At 42.6% G+C, this 26,636-nt stretch overlaps 1 protein-coding gene across 2 annotated transcripts in view; it reads left to right on the top strand.

The window, feature by feature from the left end:
• The first annotated feature begins 8,265 nt into the window (after window positions 1–8,265).
• KCNB2 (potassium voltage-gated channel subfamily B member 2) overlaps window positions 8,266–26,636 on the top strand; it is a 145,565-nt gene continuing 127,194 nt past the window's right edge. Inside the window, exons 1-2 of one of the 2 annotated variants that reach the window (XM_065752767.1) lie at window positions 8,266–8,285; window positions 22,166–22,850. In XM_065752767.1, the coding sequence (XP_065608839.1) occupies window positions 22,272–22,850 (579 nt within the window). In that variant the 5' untranslated portion in view covers window positions 8,266–8,285; window positions 22,166–22,271. Of the gene's footprint in view, window positions 8,286–21,368; window positions 21,414–22,165; window positions 22,851–26,636 lie in introns of those variants that run through there. The other variant, XM_065752766.1, reaches the window with a different exon arrangement.

The following is a 26,636-nucleotide window of genomic DNA, read 5'->3' as shown; positions in this document are numbered from 1 at the left end:
AACCCACTGGTCATGCTTCTCTTGATGCGGATTGGATATGGTTGGCTTTATGGGCTGCAAACGCATATTTACAGCTCATGAGGGAAGATTTAGATTAGATGTAAGTAAAAAGTTATTTACAATAGAGATGATGAAGCAATACAGGTGGAACAGATGAACCAGAGAGGTGGTGGCTACCTCATCCCTAAGGACCTTCAAGGTCAGCCCGGACAGGGCTCAGAGCAACCTGGCGTAGCTGTAGGTGTCCCTGTTCATTGCAGGGGAGTTGGAATAGATGACCTTTATGGGTCCCTTCCAACTAGGATGATTTTATGATTTTGTGATTCTTGACAACACTTGAAGGCTTAAAACCTGACCTGGGCTCACCATGTTTGTGTCCAGGCAGGGCTCACCCTTCAACATCATTTCTGGTATTCCCCTACAGCTGCTAAGGGGAGATGGCAGTTTTGTTAGATGAGCAACTGCCACTTGGGTTGGAAAAAGTAAGAGTTGTCATAAGCAACAAAATGATTTTCAGACAACTTTAAGAAAAAAAAAAAAAAAGCGATTATTTCCCAAAAACAGTTTACAAATTGAAACCATTGCCTGGTAGCAACTTCATTATTGTCTGTGCTCAATGAGGTTCCACTTGGGCTAAGTGCCCCATTTACACACCACTCAATACTCTGTTACAGGCATCACAAATGATAAAAGGCTGTGGGGAACTGTTGGGGTGAAGGCCACAGAAAAAAAGCAATTAAGCTACTTTATTACTCTATCAGATTAGTATGAAGTCCCACTGGGAAAAAAAAAGAAAACAATATCTGCACAAACACTGAAAAATAGCTGAAAGTAATGTGTGGAGCTTTTATCTTGTTAGTTGTGTACGGCAGGCTGTGTGCAGAACAATGTTCCAGGGAACGTGTTAGTCACAACCGAAGAAACATGGGCTTAATTTTGGGTCTGGATTTGCCAGAGATATCAGGACATTTCATTAAAAAAGATATTATCCTCAGGTTTTCATCATCTCAGACCTAAGATGCATTCCACAGGGAACAATTTGAAAACAAAAACAGCAATGTGAAGAGGAGTATCAGTCCTAACACTTCATTTGCAAATAGAGTAATTGTTAAACGAATTATCCACCTTTAATATATCACATTTCTCAGCAGTATAAGTTCACCTGATTCGTCAACCACAGCTTCAGCCTAATCTCAGGGAAGCTCACTCACCTTGCTTCTGTTTCTTCAGCTTCCGTTACAATGTCATAGCAGAACTGTGCTGTTTGTATGTAACCAGTGCCCAGATACATACAGAATTGCTCAGGTCAACTTGTGTTTTAGGAAAACTGATATCCCTATAGTTCTCTCAAAGAAACTCTAAGAGTGAGATAAGGAGGAGCTCCCCTCTCAGATGCCAGGCCCCATCTATCACTTCTATCTCTATCCTCTCCTGCCAGGCTGCAGGGGAGGAGCATGTGGATTGCCCTCATAATTAGAAGCTTCATACCTCTCACAACTAATCACAGTCTGACCCTCCTCTCTGCAATTGGCTTCTTCTCACTGCAAAATCCTTGGCTCATGGGTGTTTCATTCTCCCTTGCTAATAGAGAAACATATTTAGCCAGTAATTCTGCAAGGCTGCTGAACATCCTTCTCTCTAGTTCTCGTCCTTGGCTTTTGTTTCCTTCAGCTTCGACCCGCACAGAAAAATCTATTACGCCTAAGCTATTATGATAGATCACTTTTAATTAATCCATTATTAAGTCCTGTTTGACAGAGAGCAGAAACATTCGGAAGCAAAGTCCAAAAATTCTTAATTCCAGTTTCTTTGCACTGGGAAAGAAAGACAAAGAGCTGCCTGTCAAATAAACCCGAGGCAGGTACCTCAAGGAAGAACCTGAGAGGGAGAGGAAAGGCAAAGCTTTCCATTTCTATACCTCTGCCTTTGCTGGGATGGAAGAATAGGGCTCCCCCTACATGATATAAATGGGAAACACCAGGTCATTATAACAGCAGGATATAGGGTTTACTTGGCTGCCTTTTTGTCATTAAGTTGGGCCAAGTCATTGCAACTTCCAGAAAGTATTGGGACAAAAGTTGCTTGGATCAAAGTTGAATGACTTCCTACGCTGTGGTATGGCATGAAGCCAAAATAAGGGATCTCAGTTTACAAGTCTTTGAATAATATAGGATAAAGTTTTAATTGTCAGAAAGGATTAGCATTCAGATTGTGTTAAGAAGAAAAAGAAAAAAAGAAAAACTAGCCGTGAAGATAACATTACAAAATATGCTTTTGTTTTGTTTTGTTTTGTTTTTTAATCAAAATGTAAGCTAAAGGAACCCATTACAGAAAGTTAAAAAAGCACTTTTGAGTTTGTGGAAATCATCTCATCTCCATCTTAAGTTACACAAAGGAGAGCACTACATCCAAATGCTGCATGCTGGAGCTCCAGCAGCCATTCAGCAGCCTTTCTGTCTGTTTAACACAAAATGCCAGTCAGTAAATCCTATCTACTTGATTTGTACATAGGAGAAGATGCCCAAATTTGAAATAAATCAGTTTGTACAACTCTGATTCAGCTATAATCATATTGATATGCCTCTGTTTAGTTGAAATTTGTTTGCTGTTTCTGTTGAGCCTAAAATTGATTTTAGCCCTGACAGCATTTTCTATTTTCTTGTCAAGCTTTGTCCAGAATAAAAAAATTAAATTTCCACCCAGAAAAGAGAGGAACAATGAATCAATTTTTACAAACAGCCAAAAAGAAAAACAACCCTCAAAAGCCATCCAAGTTGTGGCTACTTTGACAATGGCATCTTGCCCATGATCTGTCCTTCCTGGGTATGCTCTTGCTCAGATCCACTGCTGTCTTTGTGATACTCAGCCCTGTAAGTTTCCACTTACTGTACTGGGAAGAAAATTTGCCGCTATTGCCCCTGTGTCCAGCAGCAAGCCATTCCTAGATGTGTCTACAAAAAGACTTTGAGCATTAACGAAATGCTGTCTCACCTCATCCTATGAAAGAGGTGGAACCCTCTCCAGTAGTTCTCTAGAACATGAGATGTTAGAGAAAGCGCGTTGGAGTCTGGTCTGTGGCGAGAGGAATAGAAAACATATTCTTCTGATTTTCAGAAATCTGATAAAAAGAAACCAAAACATTAAAAAGAAAAGAAGGAAGAAAAGAACAACAGTTATTCAGAAGCAAAGAAAGATATATCCCATGATTCAGGAAGTCCCTAATCCAGACCAGACGTGGTATGAACTGTGGTGGGCTATGTTATTGCCAGATGCTATTTCCAATGTGACTTATTTAAAAAGAATATTAGACTTGGCCATGAATCTGCCTTTGTTTGAATTGTTTTTATCTGGAGGTCCTGGGTGACAGAAAGTGCACTGGAATGGGCTTTGCTCTTCTACAACAGATCCTTTTTCTTTCCACCATTTCTTGGACTCATCACGATAAAATCAGGACATAGTTCTAGACCACCTGGCATAACATTTCAGCATTGGAATAACTATGGTCATTGCACTCAAGAAAACAATCAACCATTTAGATGGACAGGCCAGTGTTGAGGACAACAGCCCTCCTATTGATTGTGTTTTTTAATAATTCTTGCTCCTATAAGTTGAGGAGTAGGCATAGACCCAGTCCACAAGAGGACCTTTCTCCACCAAGGAGGAAGCCCTTGGTTGTTTTCCACAGTAAAGATTCAGCTTTTGTTTCCAAAAACTTCTGGGTGCAGAGGTCTTTTGCAAGCATTCCAAAATTTCTGCTGTTAGGGGAAGGGAAAAGGCCAATTGCTTCTAAAAATTAGGTGAAATGGGAGCTTAAGTACCTGAGTGCAGGCAGTGCCCTCATCCCTCACCATGGGGCACCATCCCACAGCCAGTGGGCTTTAGGAGAGTCTGTCAACAATCTAAGACAAAGAACACAATGAACCAGCTCCACAGTCAAGTACTGGTCTCCAGTCAGAAGCAGAATGGACAGGGTCAGCAATTAGTTCAAAATCCATCCAGGACAGAGTTGGCATAAGGACTAGAGAGAGAGGGGGAGGCAGCCTGAGGCAAGGCTGAAATGGTGCCCCAGGCCACGGAGAAGTTGAGGGAGATGCCAGGGGTGACTGGACAGGGCCAGCAGTCCTGGTAGTGTCTTCAGTGGCCAGAAAAATGCCAATTGACTCTTTTTTCTTCGAAACAAACCAAATGTTACAGTCACATGTGTTTACTGCTTTGGTCGGGATGATCAGCGGTGGAAAAGATAACTGTCTTGTAACAGTTAGATTGTTAGTTGGAATGATTCTTCTTAATATGAAGAGGTAACGGCCTCAAGTTGAACCAGGGGTGGTTAAAATTGGATATTAGGAAAAATTTCTTCTCAGAAAGGATGGTTATGCTTTGGCTTATGAAAGCCCCCAGAGGTTTTCAAGAAAAGGGTAAATGTTGCACTGAGTGACTGAGCTGTCACAGGGATGGGTGGATGGTTGGACTAGATGTTCTTATTGGTATTTCTAACCTCAATGATTCTCTGATTGATTTTGTTACAGTTCAGAAGTTAGTGACATCTTTCTAAGTGCCTGCTCATCTTCCTCCACTCACACCTTCCTCTTCCTCTAAGACCTGACTGGAGGTGTTTGGGAAGCTTGGCCTCACTGAGGCCTAGTGAGCTCATCTGTGATAGTAGAGTGAGAAGGAAGAGGTCCAGCATGTTTATGAGAGCAACCTTTGATGAAAGATGCTCTGAAGAGCATACGAGGGGAAAAATCCTGCAACAGAAACCTCGACAGGAAAAAGATTTTTCATTCATTCAAGCTGTGTCTTTATCCATTATCTGACCAGCTGAAATAAAACTCCTCTGAAGTCAGTCTTTCCCACACAGTCTGGAAACCACTGGTCATCAGCATGGCCATACATTTTGATCTTTCTTTTCTGGTAAACAGAGGAAGTTCAAAGGCTTCTCTTCAATTTCCCCACATTGCTATAAGACCAGAAGATGAGCGTGTATTAACAGAAAAGCCCCAATGCTTTAAAAGGAGTGAGTCAAGAACACTTGGCTTTTGTTTACGAAGGAAAATAGAATAATGTAGATATGGTGAAATAATTGTTTCTTGGTATGATAATACACTTGTATGTAAAAGTTCTTTCCCAGAATGACAGTATTTTTACTGTGGACTCACTAGCTCTCTAAGAAATTTTTGTTCATCCATTCTGAATGCAGATAAACTGCTTACTGGGAAGCAGTGTCTGTACAGTATGTACACCAGCACAGCTGGGGAACTGTGGGAACTCTCCTGTCCACTGCTCTTTGTCAGTTTTCTCTATAAGCAAACCTTTTAGTGTCTGGGTATGTGTGTTTGAGAAAGAAATAAGCGAATATTTTTAAATCAAAATGATCCAAGCCTCAAATACTAAAATCTCATGAAAGCGTAGCCTGCTTCTATAAGATGTGCAGTCTTCCAAACCACTCAGTGCATTGTGAAAACTAGTGGAGGAGCAGTGGAGCTCCTGGAAACCTGATATTTCATGAGCATCTGAATGAATGAACTCCAGATTCCTACAGCTCCGTATTGTGCTTTACCTACTGTGGTGCCTAAGAAGACAGAGCTCCGTTTGAACCTTTCTTATTGATGTGACATATACAGACAGATTTGCAGGTGTGTAACACCACATGGACTCCCGATGACACCTTTAGCATGCTCTGGGCACAAAGGGATGCATAAGGAGCCTCTTCACCTGACTGCCTTCTTCTCAAACTTGTAGGAATGTAATTGTCTGAGAGAGTTTTACCCACCTCTCACATTCAGCTGAGATTCATCTGTGTGTTCAGACATTTAGCACAGTGACACATGCTCAGTGAGGAGTAGAATCTACCTTTTAATTGCTATTTGAACTCCATTTGCAGTCATGGGAGAAAATAGGTGGTCACAGAGCTTAGCTTACCATGTACAAGACAAGGAAGAGAATTTCCCAGAGAGCAGACTAGGGTGATCCTTATAGGTTCGCATCTAACTCACTGACATCCAATTTCAGACAAGTGAAGGTTTCAGCACAAATCATTATTTGCATAGAACACCAATCCTGAAGCTAGCACCACCCTGGATGACCATGAATACCCCATCTCAAGCTGTGATACCCTTTCAGAAAACTTCAGAAGTTAGGCAGGCAAAAGCTGGTCGGCCTTTAATAATACCCACATATCTCTTCCAGTCTAGTCTAGAAGGCAAATAAAATGGGGAAAATTAACAAAATAAATGAGCATTTGAAGTTTAACCTAATTTTCAGCTGGTTCGAATTGAAGACATAGTGGCAATACTGCCCAATCTCTTCCTTGGAAAGCTTTCAAAATAATTAGGAGGTCCTGAAATTAATTAATTAAATAAATAAATAAATAAAAAGCAGCAGCAGCAGCTGAGAATCAGTGTGCTGGAAAGCCTTCATCCCAGCAGAGAAATGTGCAACACTGGAGGCAGGAACTCAGAGCTATAGGGAGAGCTGAAGCCTCAGCAACACAGTGTAGAGGGCAAACTGACAGAGGAATCATTATGAAACTCAGGTAAGAGAGAAGACCTTGAAAAGGAGAGCAGCTTTGTAATCCCCCCTACCTGAAATATAGAGGGGCAGCACGGAATGAGGGATACAGACTTCCTCACATTATCAGGAGTGACAAAGGACTTCCTATTAAAAAGCAATAAAGAACCATTAAACCCTGTGGGAAAGCGGAAGAAGAAGTCTTGGCGGAAGGCAGCTGCCCATGGAGACGTGGTGATAAAAGCAAGACCCCATCCTGCAAGGGGTCCTGCCCAGCTGGGTGGGCACCGCAACCTCTGCCAGAGTCACCACCCTACCCCATCCACAGCGCGGGGGACGTTGGTTCCCCGTGGGACTAGGGAGGGGCGGCAGCAGAGTGTGTGTGTATTGCGTAGGGTCTGTGTTTCTGTCGGGGGGTGGGGAGCAGCGTGCATCCCCAGCCGGGCAGGAGACTGGGCTTCGTGTGCGCATCCCCAGCCGGGGGTTAGTGCAGGGCTGTGCGTGTGCACGTGGATGCGTGTGTTGCACACACACCTCCTCGCCCGTACTGCGGGGGTGTGCGTGTCTCGGGGGGGGGGTGGGGGTCGGGAGCGTCCGGGGTCTCCCCGCGTGCCCCGGCCGGGAGCGGCCCGTGCCCCCCCGCCCCGCCGCCGCCGCGCACAGCCGCAGACACGGGCGGCCGCCGGCAGCCGGCAGCTCGCATGCAGCCGGGGATTACGGCGGGGCGAGGGCAGCGCGGGCTCGGCTTTTCTCGCCCCCCCGCCCCGCTTCCCTCCCGCTCCCCCCCGCTCCGCCCGCCGGCCCCAGCCGCTCGCCGCGCCGCTCGCTCGGCGGCTTCGCATCTCCGGGGGGTAGGAGGGAGATGCCTTCGCCGTGCTTTTTCCACCCCCAGCCCTCTCCGTGCCGGGGGGGGCGGTGATGTGGAGCCGAGAATGTAGAGCAAAGCCCTCCCCGGGAAGGAGCGACCAAAACAAACGTCTCGCCGTGGCTTTGGCGGCCGCGCAGTGCCCGGGGAAGCCCGAGCAGCCCCTGCCAGCGCTGGGGAATCCCTCCTCCAGCCCCCGGCGGTGCCCCGGGCGCCCGCGGAGCAAGGTAAGCGGCGGGGCATCCCTCCTCCCGCCTAGGGCTGCGTTTTGCTTTCATTCTTTTTTTTTTTTTTTTTTTTAGATTTTTTATTTTTAAGAACCCGAGTCATCCACGCCTCCCCAACAGCTGCGAGTTGCGAGGGAGGCGAGAGTTGCCCCTGCGGGCTGAGTCCCCCGGGTCGGGGGGAGCGCCGGGAGCCCCGGGTTGTGGGGCGGGGGAGCGTGGGTTTCCCCCCCGGCCGCTCGGGTCAGTGTGAGAGAGGATAACGTAGTCCTCACGCTTTGGAAAGCCTGCCTTGTGTTTTCGTTCCTTCGGCGCCGCTGAAGCGGAGGGAAATGGCATTTCGTAGTATTCTGCCTCCTGCCGTGGGTGAGCTTTAAAGATAAAGGCTCGTCGTTTGTTTCCAGTGCTCTGGTAGCGCTGGGGAACCTGATGATAGAAACCCCCGGTGTTCTCGGTGGATAGCTGTCATCTGAATTACCCCGAGTGCCGAGTGATTGAAAATCCCTTCTCCCAACGCTGGAAATACTGGAGCATTGTGCTCATCTAAAATATACCGGCATACATGCTCTCCATAGATACATGCATGCTGTCATGGCTTTAAACACCCCAGCGTCTCTCTAACTGGGCATGTTCACCGCATGGCTCCTACAAACCATTCAGTCTAACAGCATTTCAGTGGCTGTGTGAAGGTGGGTAGTTGCATATGGTACGGACCATATTCACAGTTGAACTTCATTCAATTCAAGTTACATAACGATTAAGATATAAATAAGCAGTGTATGTGCAGTTTCTTGGACACTTTCATTCATTGCAGCTAATACCGCCTATAGCATTGCTGCCAGAATTGTCACTTTTTAAATGTTTGGATGAAAAAGGAAGTGTCAGTAGCATCAGGTGGAGGCAGCAGTCCTTAGTAAGTGCGCAGGCAGACAGACCTTGCTGCTTAAAGGACACATAAGAGAAAGATCTTGGTGACCCCATCCTGTAGCCCTAAAGAGGCTGCTTTGGAAGAGGAGCAGCGAGGCTGGCCAGGCTGGGGAGAGGGGAGAGCCTTGCCTGCTGAATTGGCTTTTAAAACAGTAAGCTTGTTCAGCTGGCAAGTTGTACCCGAGTTCGTGCACAGCCTGAGAGCTAGGCAAGGTGTGAGGAGCTCAGCGTCCGACCCAGCTCAGTGCAGCCCTGTGCTGGCAGTCAGTAGCACTGCCCAGAGGGTCTGCTTGTCTGCCATCACCCGAGGTGCACTGTTAGAGCTCTGGAAGTCTTTGCCAGGGAGAGGAGATGCAGCGCACACAGAAAGTTTGTTGCGGGTCCTTAGTGCTGCCGCCTTTCATTCAAACAACTACTGATGCACAGACTCCTAGCTCAGCTTTGCTGGAACTTGCAGCTGCCCTTTTTCATACGGTGTTTCCACACGCAGCCCTCACCGCAGTGTGTACAGTGCTGTAGGCTCCTTTCCTGTCTGGACTCTGTCACGGAGTTCAGCAGAATGGCCTCATTCAGACACACAGACAGTAAAAGTGAAAACAGCTCCAGCTCAAGATGAGGAGAAGCGATGTTTGGAGCAGCGTGCTTCCTTCTTAGCGTCCCCATTGGCTTCAGCATTTTGAAATGTACTGTTGCCATACCGATGCCACATCAGATGTGTTTATTTATTCATGCTCAGCCTTTTTTCCAAAGGGCAAGTTAATTGGCAAATTCTTGTTTGCCGTTCAGGGCAAGGCGAGGAGTGGAGATTTGCAACAGCTTTCCTTTCAACATTTGGGATTTTGCCAACAGCTTGCTACTGGGACTTTTAGAAGGAAATCTTGATCTTCCTTAGGCTTCGTGTCTGTACATGTGCAGGTAAACTGTTCTTCAAGGCTCCGCTATATTTAAAGCTACCTGCTGGAGGACACTGCAGCCAGCGTTGGGCTCCGCATGTTGTCCTTACGTAAGCAGCGCTGGGGAGGGGCTGCCAGCTCCCCAGGCTGAGGGCTGGGGGACAGGGGCTTTGTCAGCATGCACAAGGTCTTTGTGAAGCAGCAGCTGAGGGACTGCAGTGCTTCGGGACCCTTCTGCAGACCTTTCTAGAGGGCTTTGCTGTCCAAGCATAGACCTGCTGCTCCCACAGGCAGTGCTATGAGGGAAAGCCCGCAGCCAGAAAGGGAAGTGCTGAAAGTTGTGAGCTGCTCCAGCTCAGCGTTTTTCTGGGAAGACATACAGACATTCTAAAAATTATTATTTTTGTTAAATATATTTTGAGAGATACTGTTGCATAGCACCTTCTGATCCAGCAGCAGTGTGCTTGCAGCTCTCAGGGGGAGAGAGCTGTTTTGTTTTTCTGTATTACTGCTGTGAGAGTTGTGTTTGGTTTTTTTTTTCATTTTTGGAAATCAAGTTTTTAATCTCATAGCTGTCAGGTTATGGCAAACATGGATGTAGAATAAAAATAGGCTGGTTTTGGTGATGGTGTTTCTTTTTTTGTTGTTTTTGTTTTTTACTTTTTGGTGACAGCGCTGTTTCTATTCTTACTGGGATGTCAGTAACCCAAGAGGAAATATCTTTGATATCTCATAATTGTCATCTTTCTCTTATTACTGTTACTGAGATAGTGACGCTAAGTATTTAATTTATTGTATTTTGTAGTAAATCTTGGGGACATATGGTTTTAACTCACAGTTTAGCAAGTAGAAGTGAGTGTCTACTTCCTAGCCATAATTTCAACTGCTAGTCAAAATAAACTTTACAATTTTTAATTGCAGAGCTCTCTTAAAGATGTACAGTAGTGTTCTGTGGGATACTGTGCAAACAAATTGGTTGGCACATAGTAGCCTAACTTTTTTTCCTATTGTAAATGTTGTGTTCTGTAAATCCCACAATGTTCTGTGTTTATACTTCTATAATTCTCAGGCTATATAGAAAGGATTTTGAAGAAATTTCATTATTTTAACTTCTTCTTGAGTGGCATATGGCTTTGGATGTTATACTGCATGCTGTAATAAATAGACTGCTATGACGCTCAATTTAATCCAGGTAGAATGTATCTATTATATTCAATCTTAAGATTAAATACTAAAAGTGAGTAGAGAAGCTGAACAACGTATTCTTTTATTGACTAGAATTTGGAAGTTTCTTATCTTGGGCAGTTCTAGATACAATGACAGTCCTAGTATAGCTTCATAAGTCACTAAATGCCATAAAAGATTTAGCTGTAGTATGCGTCAGTCAAGATATTCAAAATCTATTAAGCTTAAAACTGTCTGTATTCCCTATTAAAGGTGGAAGGACAGCAAAAGCTATTCTGCTTTTTCTCCATCCTGATGCTCATTACAGCACACAAAATAACTTCGGTCTTACATTGACATCTTCCTAGAGTTAGAGTTCACTTATTTACTGAGCAATACATCACTTTGTTCCAAGGCTCGAGAGCTGCAGTGAGCTAAGGAGTTGTACTGCTACTTTTTTCACCAGCACTGAAAATAGGATGACGTTAGCTGCATGATTAGTAAATAATGAATATTATTTGGAATGCGTTTGTTCATGGATTATGGTGACCGCAAGAGCGATATTGAAACCGTAATGGAAAAGTCTTAGGCCATTAAAATCTGCGGGGTTTTTAATTTACTTGTTTCTAATGCAGGAAATCTATATTTAGCCATAATGGCAGATCAGCTCTGACTTAGGTGTCTGACTTCTATGTGTTCCTATTCCCCCTCTGGATGACTGTAAAGAGGAGTAGTAGCATCACTGCTAGCAGCAGCAGGAGTTAGAACCAACAATCTATCATATAATAAATAATATATGCCACACTGGCATAATGCAGCTCCGAGTATTAAGGAGTAGGCTGTGATAAGCAGCACTTGCCATCTTTACAAGGAGCAATGGCAATCTACCAATTTGCCTCTCATAATGCCATGAGAGTGGGATCACAGTTTATTGTAAAATTGTGCATGGGCAGATGCAGTTGGAGCCCACATGAAGGTATCAAGCAGCTCTGTTATCACACATGAAACAGGAAGATCACGAGTGCTGGTGTCCCCAAGAAGTCACGCTCTTACAAGATATTCTTTGTGCTGCCATTATATTCAGTTATTACCTATTAGGAAATAAACATCAGCTCTTCAGGTAAAACCGTGTAACGAGGGAATGAATGCAAAGCTGTGCTGATAATTAACTGAACAAAGCTCTGAAACATAATCTTCTTTGATGACACTGGAGATGAGCTTCTCTCCCTGATTGCCTAACAAGTTAAGAAAGGGAAATCAATTATGGCAGTACAGTCCAAATACAGAATACATTTACCTCAGAACATTAATAAGACATCTTAAGGCAGCTCATAAAAGTTTTTCCCAGTATCTCATCAGTACTTTCAGAAAAGTAGCTATATGTTAAATACATGAAGAAAAAAATAATAAGCAAGCTCAGTAGCTCAAATTGAGTCCACAGTTCTGCCTTTCCCTCTTGAAGTCTTTCACAGAGTTTTCAGTGCTGTCTTTCCCTCTTAAAGTGTGAGGTCTTGGTTTACCTGCAGGGTTGTTGAACTTGTCTCAGCTGGCTGTACTCTCGGATGACTTGACAAATCCTACCTTAAATTGTTGTCATACATTCAGTGTGAATTTGAATGTATCAGAGAGATCCTGGGACAGTTTGAGCAGAAACTGTTGGGAGCAGCTGGAAAAATCCTGTTAGTGTATTTAAGCAGAGGAAAAACAGTGAACTGGACTAATTAGCCTTGAAACAACAAAGCTGTGAATGACACTATTGTAAGTGCTCTTCCAGTGGTTGCTGAGATTAATAGCACACAAAGTTGGTCTTCCTTGACAATAGTGCCATCTAGAAGGTCTTGCCTTCTAGACTGTTTCTGTCTCGTGCTTTTTCTGCTCTCACCGTTGCTGACAACAGTGGGTAAGCGTTATGATTGAATTTGTGCTTGGGACAAGCCTGTCTACCTGTCTGACCAAGCTAGTCACTTCAACACCTGTTTAAGCATTTTGTTAAAGCAGCTGTAGTAGTGCTCAGAACCTTCTGTTCCCCTTGGAGTAAAGAAAGGGTGAGATTGTTTGACTTCTCTGATCTCCTTGCAGAACCAGAGGTATATATGGCTTTTGTTCAGTAGTCTTGTGGTTAGGTTACTTATCCAGAAGTGGGAAAATGAGCTTTTAGTCCTTTCTTAGATTAACATGATGGTATTTGCCTCTCAGAATGTGAGATTCCCTCTAGGCAAAGGGTTGCTCATAGTGTGCAGCTATAGATCCCTTTCTGGCACACCTCAGAAGGAGGGTGTTTTCCCTCTATGCAGCCATCCTAGGTCTTACTGGTAGCAGCAGTGTCCTACAGTGTTAAAGTGAAGTTCCTAAGGACAGCAATCCCTTACCCATACCCCAAACCAGCTGTACTTTCGCGCAGTATCTAGAGCCAAACCACCTTAGATAGGGACAGCAGTCAAAGCTTCCTGCTTTCTGGGTAACCACCAGACAGAATAAGATGAGAAGTTGTCACAGGCCTCATGTGATAACTTTTAGGACTAGATTGGGTTTGTTTTGAGGCATTCTTTAGGTTAAGTGATCAGAATGAAGGGCTGGACTCTCCCAAATTAAGTCTATGCTGATATTTACCTTAATTTTTGATGATGAAAACTTACTGTGAAGACTTGCTGATGTTATGACCTTGGGGACATTTTGGGACATTTTCACTTATGTACAAAGACACTTGTCAAAATTAAGTCATCCAGAAATCCAGGCCTTGGTTCATTTCTTCCAGATTCAGTGCTTCTGTGAAGCACCTTAGATAAGAATGTAGGCTGTAGTGGGGTCATTGGATTGAGAAAAACATCTCTTGAGTAAATATGCCCACCTCTAAGTGAAAACTTTGGTATATCTCTTCCTATCTGTTCAGGTGGGTCTAGGCCTACCATTTTTCAAGAAGGGGTAAAATCTGACATTTCTCAGACTGTCTTGTTGCTTCAGACATCAGTCATTATGTATATAGTATAATATTGTATACTGTATGATATTTCCCTGTCTAGAAACCCAGAATAATAGTTCAGTACTGCACTGTGCAAGCTTTTATTCAGGAGAACAAAAAGACATCTGTGAAGTTCGTCAGTGCTTTCAGATAGCTGACAGCACTGTTATTGGTAGGGAGCAATGGAAGATTGAATTTAACAGGAAGATACAAGATTCCAGGCTTAGAGTATTCCTAAAACTAGTTTTCTTAGGACATCTGGTTACTACAGTGTCTCCTGAAAGAATAGGAATGTCCATCATTTTCGTGCATTGCAGTGCAATTTGCAAAAAAATTCAACTAGTAAATGAACAAGTTGTGATTCAAAGTTCTAACTTGTTAATGTATTGAACTCATTGCTATATATATAGATTAGATTTGAGGAAAAAATTTTTCTCTGAAAGAGTGGTCAGGCACTGGAATGGCCTGCCTAGGGAGGTGGTTGAGGCACCATCCCTAGCGCTGTTCAAGAGGCGTTTAGATGAGGTGCTAAGGGATTTGATTTAGTAGTTGGGTAGGGATAGTGATAGGAGGAGAATCCAGTGGCAACACTGGATTCAGTGGTTTGGATGCTTCTGCTCAAACCACCTCTCATGAACTCACCATTCCAAATGATTTGATTGGCTGCATCATCGGACGCCAGGGCGCCAAGATCAACGAGATCCGCCAGATGTCGGGGGCGCAGATCAAGATCGCCAACCCGGTGGAGGGCTCCACCGACAGGCAGGTCACCATAACTGGATCTGCAGCCAGCATTAGATTGGCCCAGTATCTAATTAATTGGTTGGACTAGATGATCTTGTAGGTCCTTTCCAACCTAATGTATCTATGAATCTATGAATCTGTATCCTGTCTATATCATATCAGTACATACTCAAAGAATTGTATGGAAGCACTGTTGAAAACCATGGATCCAAAGTGCTAGCCAAGATATAAATATGTAAATATGTCTGATTTATCTGAAGTGAAGATTTTATATAATCACACTTCTGTAATATCTGGTTGTTTGAAATTAAAGAAAATGACCTGCCGTTCGTCCTTGTACTGCTGTGTGACAGCTCATCCACTCTGAAATTTCCAGGGAAGGCTAAATATGCGGTGAAAGACAGTATCTTTGGCAAAAACAATAACTCAGCTCTTAGCAACCAATTGTAAACATAAATAGTAAAGTGCAGCTACCACAGACAATTACACCCTAATCAAGAGATGCTCCAACATGTACTGCAATGGAAATGCAACTGTTTTTGTAAACTGAGCAGGAACACACCATAATTTTTTGATAAGAATCTGATAGCCATGCTTGTCAAAAGTACAAATGGCAGAGAATTATTAACAAGGAAAAACAGAGGACCAGAGTTAGTCAGGAATAAAGGCTGATGATGATCTTAATACAGCACTTGGACAAAATGTGAAGCTGTTATAGTATATCAGATGCTCCAAAGAGCAAGGAGGTCCCTAGAATTCCTTTGCACTGCCTTCTTGAGCATTTTTCATGCAGTAGGAGCACAAAACACAAGTCAAAAGAATCCATGAAAAGATGAGTTCTGTTAATGCCGAATGGCTGTATATGCATGTGGTCCACAGGGATGAGGGAAAAAGTGTAGAACAAGGGTTCATGTGGTTTATTTAGTGGTGATAGCACCCGTTCATCACTGATAAGATGTCTAAAAGCTCAGTATTTGAAGAGCTGCCCGACTGGTTAAAGATACACTCAAATGGCATATTTTGTTTGGCATAACTTCTTGTCTGTGTTGGCTTTGCAGGCATCTGAAACTGGGCAATAGTTTCAGATTAGAACAGAACTGGGCATTCACTGCTCTCTTGAGACTTTAGTTCAGTATGAAGGGATGTTTCAAACCCATTTCTCAGCTTCTGTGAGGTTCTACTGAAAAAGGGCACTGAGAATCTTGAGGTAAAATTGCACTGAATGCTGTCAAGTGTTCTGCCCTTTAGTTTAAGGTTGTTCATATCACCCTTAGTGGAGGCTAGAGCTTACCTACAGCACTTTACTCAAGGACAGCTGCAGTAACTAATTAATGTGTATTAAAAAAAAAAAAAGATAAACCAAAACTAGGAAGCTTATGTGACTGCAAAATTTTACAACCATTTTATCAGTTACACCCTTCCTCCTTTTCCTGTCTTCTCTCTCCTCACCTATTTCTGTCTGGCTTTTCTTATACAAGGTCCTTAAGGAATATATAAAACCTCTGAGCACAATGCTCTTCATTAAGTTCAGCTCATCCATCTAAAAGACACTTCTGTGCTCAAGACAGTGAGAACAGGGAGCTACCAGACAGACTGATTTCAGTGATTTGAAAAGTTCATCTATAAAAGGACCCATCTTTTTTGAATGTTTCCTGTAGATCTCTGGGACTCATACATCCAATATGAAAATTTTCAGATACCAAAAATAAATCATCTCTGAGGTCTGTTATGAAATAGAAATAGTCATCCTTTTAGGCCAGTTAGCCATACTGACATCCCAGAGTTGGTTTGCAGGATTTAGTCTTGCAAAGTCTTGCCTTTTGTAGTCCAATCTGTCCATAGCTGTAGGAGCCCACAAGGGTAAAGCTGCAATTTCGAATTAGCTCAGGGAAGAATCCAGCTCTCTTGGTCTCTACCATGGCTCTGGCCATGATCATGGTTTGGCACAAACCACTGCTTGCAGAGAAACACAGTCCCTGGGGGAGTTGTGCTCGGGCTCCATCTTTGCCCTTTCAGGCCACGTAGCTTCACAAGTGGATTCAGCCACTCATCTCAAAGGACTTGAGCCTTGGTGCAGACACAGCTGCGGGCAGTCAGGGCTCAACTTCTTCCTTGCTCCACGTGCGTGCATGTGCTCCTGCGTATGGATGTGAATCTGAGAAATGCTCGTGACACGTAGGATTACTGTCTGACATGTTTCCTGGCACTTCTCTGCCTTCAGCTTATCAATTCTTAATTGTGTGTGATGTGACTCCTGTCGGTGGGAAATAATGATTACCTCATTTGGTTGTTGTTTTTTTTTATTCAGAGCTATAGCTATGTTCTCAGCCATTTTTTAAAGACTGAATTTAAGGGAAAACACGATTCATTAAGATACCTCAGCTCACCATTGGGAAATTGCAACTCTTCATGTTTTGAAACATAGAACAGAAAATTGATGGATGTGCTGTGGGAAGTCAGTGGTTAAGGAACAGTACTCCAGCCTTAAACAAAGCTACTGCCTGTTACCTGACATCTCAGTTACAGTGAACTTTTTAGAAGCATTAATAAACTATTATTTTCCTCATGCTGGAGTCAGGCTCTGTTTCCAGAGACATAGCACTCCTCTGCCTGGATGTGACTCTCTTTGGAGCAAGGTCATTGACATCTGGGTACAGCTTGGCCAGTGGGTGAAAGAGTCCCAGTGCCTGGGCCAGCTGGCACGATGACCCGGGTCTGTGTGGTTAAACTCATGCAGGCTCCAAAGCAGATGGCTGCGTGCAGACCACTGACTGAGAGCAGTCCTTGAAGCATGCTGACTCTCCAGCCATCCTTGCAAATTATTTGGGAAAGTCCTAATTGCTCTGTGCCAGGTGGTGCCCTGGCCATGCAGCGGCATGGGCAACTGAGTTCTTCTGCCCGAGGGTTTCATCTGCTCCTGTGGATGTGCCCATCAAATGTGATAAAAATGCTAACGACTCTGAAAAGAAGCAACTGTCTCAATTTGAGCAGCCAAAATTATTGGATACTTCAGGCATCTCTGACCTTCATTTCTCCCTTATAAAGTAAGGGTAATAATAGCCTGGTATTGATGTTGAGATGGTAGACTCTTGGATGCCCTGGAAGCTCTCAGGTAGGACAGTGAGAGGTCCCTAAGGGAAATACGTCACTGTGCATATAGTGCTGGGTTCACGATAGGACTTGCTAAATAACATTAGAGGACAAATAACGAGAAAGAGAAAAGGAAATGGTAAATAATTACCCATTCACATAGTGCTGAAAGGATCGGTGAGGGGGGAAGTCGCATATGGTGTGGGGGAAGAAATCTGCACTTCATTCTGTTTTATTCAGTATTATTGGTATTTACCTACAAACTCATTTAATTACTGCAAAGAAGGAAACATGGTTTTACTGGGAGTTGCTCTTAGTACGCATTTGTGGTTACAATTCACGTCCTTCTCTACTGTGTGCTACGCAGTGCTGGTGAGTGGCAGAACAGCTTTGCCTGCTGGGGGCTAGAAGTGTTCCTCACTTTCCCATGTTGGGAAAGGTGCATGGTGGTTTGCACATAGCCAGAAGGCTGAGGGAATAAACAAAAAACTGTCTAGAAACCTTCTCAGGACAAAAATTGCAGTGTCTGAAAAGTTAGTAAGAGTAGCTAAAAGCCAGAATAGTTATTTAATGAATTGTTAAGGTAACTTTGATTGCATAGTTTTGTTACAATTAAAGATCTGGTGATTTCATGTGAAATTCACAGTGTAGATTGTAAAGTTAAATATGTTTTTCAGTTGAACTAGAGGCTTTTAATTACGTTTTTTGCTAAAGGTATAGTTAGAGACTGGCTCCGTAGTCCAGGTTTCTCGGAAAAGCTGCACAAGAGGAAATTTAAAATATACATATTAGCAGAAAGCAAAAGAAGGTGTGATGAAATGGACTTAGGAAATAGACTAAAAGGATTCTTTTAAAGTCATATAGTCTGTGGCTTGTACATAATTTGATGAAAGGAGCTCTGTAAAAAGGCAAAAAGAGCCTTCATTTTTGAAGATTTTTCATTTGAGGAAAAGCTTTTTTATTTTTGATCTTTTAGAAGTTCTGTGTATTCTGTCTGTGTGCATGTACCTTGATATGTATACATATACGCAGCACCTTGGATCCAGTTTTCAGAATGCAAACAGAATGGTGTTTCACTTCTGACTTCCATATGACCATGGTTAACCAGGATTTTTAAAGCTTTTTTAGAAAAGCCCCATGTCCTCAAGTAGGAAGATGCAACCAGTAATTATACTGTCAGATCAGAAAATGTTTTATCAGCTGTAGACCAGCATTGGTGACACTATAATTTTGCATTGTTTAACAAATCTGTGTGGCAGCCACACTGCATAAAAGCTAAAACAATGTACTCTGCCTATATTTAGTTTTATAATCAGAAAAGGAGTGTTCAGTTAACCTAGGATTAATTGCATCAGCTGCTTGATTTTTGCTATTTTACTTGTATTGCTAATACTCAATTACATATATTAATAAGAGAAGATCTCTATGAGATTCAAGAATGAATAAACAAGTGAAGCTCTGTAGAAATTGCCTGAAGACTTGACTGATTTCATGGAGAATGACAGAAGCTCTTTCTGAATTTCTTAAATTCTTGTGTTTTGTTATGTAAGATAGCCTTTAAGGAAGAAACAGAATTGTGCATTAAGGTCTGAAAACATTTTTTCCTAAAAGCTTGTAAGTACTTCTTCTGTGGAGAAATATCCTCTTACAACTGCTTAGTGATTATTTGACAGTCTCTGTCAGAAAGCAGATAAATGCATTACAGACCACGAAGATATGCTTAAGTGACAAGACCTAGTGAAGATCTGAGTGTCGTCATCTACTAGGTTTCATGAGAACAGTTGCTGTGTTTTGACACAGAGTCAACTTCATTCATGGGGCTAATTGATGCTGCCCCATAGCTTTTGATAGGTTGACCATGAGCCAGCAGTGTGCCTTGGTGGCCAAGAAGGCCAATGGTATCTTGGGGTGTGTTAAAAAGAGTATAGCCAGCAGGTTGTGGAGTATTGTGTCCAGCTGTGGGCTCCCTGGTACAAAAAAATCCAGGGATCTCATTGAAAGAGTCCAGTGGAGGGCTGCAAAGATGATAAAGGGCCTGGAGCACCTCTCGGATGAGGAAAAACTGAGTGACCTGGGTTGTTCAGCCTTGAGAAAAGATTCAGTAGGGATCTGATCAACGTCTATAAATATCTAAGGTATGGGAGGAAAAGACGAAGCTGGACTCTTCATAGCAGTATTTGGTGGTAGGATGAGGGGAAATGGTCGCAAAAAGCATAGGAAGTTCCACACAAATGTGCGTGGGAACTTCTTCCCAGTGCAGTGACGGAGCAATGGCACAGCTGCACAGAGAGGTGGTGGAGTCTCCTTCTCTGGAGACGTTCCAGACCCGCCTGGACACCTACCTGTGCAACCTGGGCTAGGGAGCTGCTGTGGCAGGGGGTTGGACTCCATGATCTCTAGAGGTCATTTCCAACCCCTACAATTCTGTGATTCTGCAATTCTTCCAGTGCAGTGGCATCAGGCCCCATGTTGCATGGTTCTTGGACTGAAGGAAGCCACCTGTACTGCAGTTTCAGAGTCCTCTCACCTCCCTCATCTTCTCTTTGCATCTAAGGCATTGAGGAAGATGGTAAAATCAGAGAGAAAAAAAAAAACAAAAAAACAACAACAGAGCCTAAGGGGAAGAAAGGAAAAAACACAACAGAAATGGATGCACATTATGTAATCCTACTGATATCAGGGCTTTGGTTTTGATACAACATTTATCTTTGCAAGTGAACTTATCACAGTATGTTTTTTTATGAATGATGGTAAATGTTACAGGCTTAAACTCTTATGTAAATAGACAGAGGTGCACTGGGTAATCGAGAGATTTACACTGCAGTGCTGGAGATAGAATGGGAAGAGGCAGAATCTTTTGGCCCTTGTGTGTTTTACGTAGATTCAGCTTGACAGTGGAACTGCAAGCAGGGTGGTGGACAAGGATTGTAGTTTGGCTGATGCTGCAGCATTCCATTACTTACTGCTAATTTAATTTAAAAAAAAAAAGAACAAAACCACAGCAAACCTATATAACTCACTGGTACAGCTGCTATTTCTCTGTTTCTATTGCATCTAAGAATTTTTATGTGTTTTAAATCTGGGTGGCTACTTTGATTTTTGAGTACAGAAATAGAGTGGGAGGGTTGTACTTCAGTAAATTGAGCTGTAAATAGTTGCCTTTTGTTGCTTCATTTCTGTGTTTTGGGCTGTTCCCAGTACGGAAGTTAACAAGACAGAGCGTTATGCACTCAACAACAAAAAAAAGTCTATAAATGTAAGTATTACTCCACGTGGCAACTTTCTAGGGAATCTCTGTTTATAGCACATGGGACTTAGCCTTTCTATTAGCTTGTCTATTCACAGAGGATACCTTTTAAAGCTTGTTTATAAGAAGATTTAGAAATCTTAATTAGGAACTTTGTCATAAGTATGTCAGATATCACCTTGAAATAATTCTTTGATTTTTTCTGAGTACCTTCAAAGGAGAATTATTTTGGATCCTCACTGCTCTAGTAAGGGTCTGATCTCTGGTGACATTCTAATTTCCTTTCAGATTTCTGCCTTCTTTGCATAGTGAGTTTGCACCCATTGGTTCTCATGCCATCACAGTCCTTTAATAGAAATAGTCCTTTTCCCTTTCTGGTGTTTACTTCTGATGTCTGTATAGGTAACAGTCCCTCTTATCGCAACCTTCATGCTTATTCTGCAAAGAGGATCAAATTCTTGTTTGTATCAAATACTTAAAGCTGCAATTATTGCACTTCAGAAGGAGGAGTGGACTGTTGTACTTTTGTGTTGCAAAGAACGGGAAAGAGGAGACATCAACTCATGGAAATTCCTAATGAGTACCTTCCTGTTTTGTAAGAGAAGTCTATGAAAGCATTCTTAATGTTCTTCTCTTTGGGCCATGATGCCACTGCTAGGTTATTATTTAAGCATTGTGTCAGATAATCAACCTCAGTAGGAGTGGTGGGTGGGTTTCCTTCCTGTTTCTTACTGATATTCCAGCTTTGGTGGTGAACAGCTGCACTTCAGAGTTCTCTGCAGCACTGTGCACAGTAAGTATGGATGAACTTGCACGGTACTAAAACTGATTGCTGCCATGCAGTCAAGTCCCTTTAGCAGCTTAACAGATGAACAAGTGGGACAGAAAAGAGCCTTTCTGATGAGCTCAGAAACAGCATGCGTAGTCCTTGCCTATATAACCTATACTACTTTTCAGTTGGGTTCAGAAGAGTTAGGATTCTTTTGACCAAATAGGTTGGGAAATCAGCAGTGTCTGGAGATAAGATTTGGCTTGTCAGGATGGCAATTATTTGGAGTGTAATTTTTGACTATGAAATAATACGGTAAGTCAGGATTTGGAGGTTGGGAATGGAATCAGTTTCTGAATGTATCTCCTAAACTTGATATTTTCAACAAGGAAGATGGTAGCCCCCAGTTCGTCTTTTTCCTTATAGGTATTCCTACAATCTTTCTATTAGCCTACCTCATAAATTAATTGTTAAGAATTCAGATTTAGCTGACATGGCTGTATCAGAAACTGATAATAAATTCTCCCTACAGACTCTCACATTTGATTTTCACATATGCAAATTCTAGTTACTTGTTTTTTTTCCTTTGCTGAAAAGTAGTGCTCTTTCCTATAGCAGTTGTTCCAGAAGTTCCTTATACTACCACAAAGGAATCGTACTCTAGAAAAAGCAGATTACCATCATTATGTTTTCATCTGTGTATGAAAGTGTGGAAGGAGAGAGAGTGACCATTTGGGGAATATATCCTGCATGTTCTAATTTTTTGTCTTTTACAGATTCAGGAATGGGTCAGTCTATCTAAAGAAGACTCTATCCAAACATCTGCAGTCTCCGAGCTCATTCTCCTAAAGACTCTGGCATTACAGCTGCATCCTTTTCACAATGGCTGAGAAGGCTCCGCCAGGGATCAACAAAAAGTCTTCAAGGTCGACCCTTTCCCTCCCTCCAGAACCAGTGGAGATCATTAGGAGCAAAGCCTGCTCACGGAGAGTCAAAATAAATGTCGGTGGGATCAACCATGAAGTGCTGTGGAGGACTTTGGACAGACTTCCAAGGACACGATTAGGAAAGCTCAGAGACTGCAATACTCACGAATCTCTGCTGGAAGTATGTGATGACTATAATCTAAATGAAAATGAGTATTTTTTTGATCGACATCCAGGGGCTTTTACTTCCATTTTGAATTTCTACAGGACAGGGAAACTACATATGATGGAAGAAATGTGTGCTCTTTCTTTTGGCCAGGAGCTTGATTACTGGGGGATTGATGAGATATACTTAGAGTCTTGCTGCCAGGCAAGATACCATCAAAAGAAAGAACAGATGAATGAGGAGCTGAGGAGAGAGGCAGAGACAATGCGAGAGAGAGAAGGGGAAGAGTTTGATAATACCTGCTGCCCAGAGAAGAGAAAGAAGCTCTGGGACTTGCTGGAGAAGCCCAACTCATCTGTGGCAGCAAAGGTAGGATAAATAGTATGCTCAGTGCACATACGGGAGAAAATTATGTCATCACTCATGTATCTGGCATGCATGAGTCAATAGCTTTCACTGAAATATTTAGAGAAAAGAAGAATCTAAACATCTATGTACTATAAATACATCCAAATCTGTTCTGTAACCCACTGAAATCGGCAGGATTCCTATTGACTTCAGTTGAATTTAGAGAAATGCTACATTTGTTGTATATAAACAGAAACATCTGTGCAATTGTTAAGGACTTCACATTAACTGTTTGATAAAAATGTGTCCAGAGAACACTACTTACTCCTTAGAAATGCATTTGGTTATTATAAACATGTTCTATTAAGCCCACATTTATCCATGACAGTGTTGACACTTGTTTCATTACAGGCATTGTATAGATGTGATATCCCTGACTTGAAAGGTGTGCTAGATTATAAGATAATCAAAAAGCAGCATCAGTAGATGCTCTCTGTCATGGTTTTATATTGGTCAAGGATTGCAGTGTTTTCCTTCATGCTGTGTTTTTTCTGTGGACAGTTAATGTATTATAGTATTAAAGCATGTGTATAGAAACATATATATATGTATGTATGCACATATATTTGTATCTACAGATACAAATCATATGCATGTTATGTATACAGTCAGGTGAGCGAATTTTCTCATGAAGCACAGTTCCAGTACTACTGTCTTTAAACAGGCAAACTAGTGAAAGTGGCAAACAGTGGAAAAGTTTCCCAATCCTGTAAAGGATTGTGTACGCACAGGGTGAGATCTTGGTTCTGCTATTTAGAAGAGAGATTGCCTTGCTTCTTGACAGGCTTCTTGTTCTCTTTGTGATGTGAGGTACTGTTAAATGTGAGGAAAACTGTGGAAGCTTGTCTCCAGTTTGAGCCACTCAAGACTTAAAATGTTCAGTATATAGGTGTTTATGTTATGCTTAACTATGGCTTTGTTTTCTTATGCCATTAATTTGTTACTGGATGCAACTCCTGGACTAAGGTAAGCATTATAATACGTTGGTGGCATAGACAAAAAACACTCCTGGCAAGGATATTTTCTTGGAATAGCTATTTCTTACTATTGAGATGCAATACACGACATTTTTATTTTAATTTTTCATTGTGGACTGCATAACTGCTAAGCAAGAACTGATTTTTTTCAGCATTTCATTTATTCTGACAGAATATAAGGTTCATAACCAGAGTAAATGCTAATAGGAGAAAAAAAAAGTGTGTATTCAGTATATTTTACAAAGTGATAAGAATACATTTTCTGCTCTGTAGATCCATATTCTGGGCCATATGTTCCTCTCCAGAAGAAGGAGCAGAGGGGAAGCAGATGGGCATAAGGTGTGCCAGGAAGGGTTCAAGGAGGCCGCGTTGCGCTCTGTGATCCCCTGGTACAAGTTAGCCTCCATCAGCCCCCCCAGTGCTTCCTGACACAGCTGCTGCACAGCCTGCAGGAGTCAGGGACCACCTTCTCAGTCCCACACTGTTTAGAACATTCCCAATAAGACCTGCAGACCTCCCTCTCTCCCAGATGGCTGTAAGCATAGAACAAGAAGCAGCAGAATGGCGGTCAGGGATCTAGCTTCTTCCTGGTGAGCAGGAGGCTGGGCCTGAGCTCCTGGTGGGGTAATGAGGCTGGAGGACATCACATATCGTGCCTGAGGGGGGACATCACCCACCGAGGCACAGCCACAGCTGCATCCTCACCATAAGAGCAGGCAGGCTTTGGGGGACAGGAAACAGAGAGTGTGTTTTTAGAGTCTATTCTAATTTTTTTAACATAAAGAAGGCTCAGGCCTTAAGACACTAGTTTAACTAGTGTTTTCCTATGAATATTTTAAATTAGAGGTCAGCACAGCAAGATGGAATAGACGAATAGGACAAAACTAAAATACTGATTGTTAGGTTCTTTGTCTATGATTAGCATTTAGTCACTCTTCGGTTTAGTAGATAAATGCAGAAATACAGGACAAATGAATTTACATGAGTGCTTGCCACTGACCCAGCATTTCGTGGATCACCATTCCCTATCATGATTTTGCTTGAAAGCTGTTAGACCAACTGAGCTTTTAAAACAATCCCCCTTCAGTCACTTGGGCCAAATTTATCCTCAGGCTTTGCAAATGAAAGTAGCTGTTCCCTTCTCTTCCCAAGATGATTAAATATGTATTGTTTACCTTTTTATTTCCCTTTTCCCTCATCTGGTTTGATTGAATGTTAATGTTCTGCACTTCTCTGCTACAGGGAGTTTCACATTGCACTTGTGTACATGTTGCAATTGATAGCTGGCTTGCATTACTGCAATTGCCTTCTGTCTAAGTTAGTGCCATCTCGTGATTCCTGTGACTCTAGCAGCTGGAAGTCACCCGCTTATATGCACTCCATTTCTCTTTCTGGCAATTCTCAGTCTGTAAACATACAGATGAGCCAAAACTGTAGTCAGTTATACCCGTGACATCTGAAGGAAGGCTGTAGAAACTTGGCTGAATGACATGGTTACATAGCATAAAAGGAGAGCAAAAGCTGTCACAGCACATTCAGACTTGTGGAACACAAGCAAACAAGCAGAGCTGCATGTAAAACAAGATATGCTGGAGTCAGTCAGATGCACTCAGTCTGCAACCACTGTAGGCTGTGTGAGGCTCAGGGAACAGTTCTTATCTCAAGTGTCTGGATAATGCTGTTTTCAGATCCCTCATCTATTGTTTCATGATATGATAAATAGCTAGTTTGTCCCGTAACAGGAGGCAGAACCATCTTCCTTCCTCTGTAGGAGCAAAAACAACCAGCCCCTGTCCTGTGAGTCCTGTAGCGGGCCATGAGCCCAGGACCTCCACATCCCAGGGACAAAGGTTTCTCTCTCCTAGTACTGCCAGCCCAACAGAGCAGCTGGGAGATCTGCTGAGTGTAGAGCAGCGCGTCTAGTTCAGGAGTGAAATAGTTCCTAGGATGGGAGGGATGCTGGCATTTTTGAAGTGGAACACTGGGCACCAAAGTAGGAAATATTATCATAGAGCCTAGAAATCAAAGATTTGATCCCGTTCTGACTTCTGATGAAACAGATGAAAACATGGCAATGTGTATAGCTATACTAGCGGTGCCTGGTCTGTCATTCAGGTACTTCGTAACACCTAAGCAATTGACAGGAACAGATTGCTTTTTAATCTCTTTCATGTAAAAGATTAGGAATGTGAGGTAAGCACTCAAGTGTGGTTTGGGTATGTGGGTGTGCCTTGCCACTTCTGGATTCGGCTAAGATCCCTTCTGAGTCTGATCCAAAGCTTACTGAGTTCAGGGGAAGTCCCACTTTGGAGCAGGTATTGTGAATTCTGCTTCTTTAGAGGTCAGTGAAGGCTTGCCATTGACTTCACTTACAGCAAGGTGAGACACAGCAAGATTGGGGCACAGAAACAGGTGTTATTTTATGGCACCTATGACAATAAACGGGAAAGGATAGTATGTGTGGCAAGGAATGAAAGCTATGGTTGGAGAGTAAGAAAGGAGCATTATAGATCAAATTCTGTTCTACAACACAGGTACACTTTACTGTGTGAGATTTTTATTTTATCAGGCTTGAGTGTGCAGTGAACAGTTTGAGCTAGGTGTGGCAATTCTCACATAGTCCTCTCTCACGCAAAGTTCTCAGTTAAGTTCAGTAGAGGTTTTGACTAGGAATGGCAAGATTTGTCTCTATTTTTCTGCATTCTCATTCATAAGCTTTTCAAGTAGGATTAAGAGAGATTTGGTAATGTTTGGCATTCTTTGACTCCAA

This window comes from Cyrtonyx montezumae, unplaced genomic scaffold (assembly GCF_038088225.1).
Source record: "Cyrtonyx montezumae isolate F1298 unplaced genomic scaffold, pur_monq_1.0 scaffold_8, whole genome shotgun sequence".
Classification (NCBI taxonomy): Eukaryota; Metazoa; Chordata; class Aves; order Galliformes; family Odontophoridae; genus Cyrtonyx; species Cyrtonyx montezumae.
Note: the sequence above shows the minus strand (reverse complement) of the source record. Positions and strands in the feature narration are given on the sequence as shown.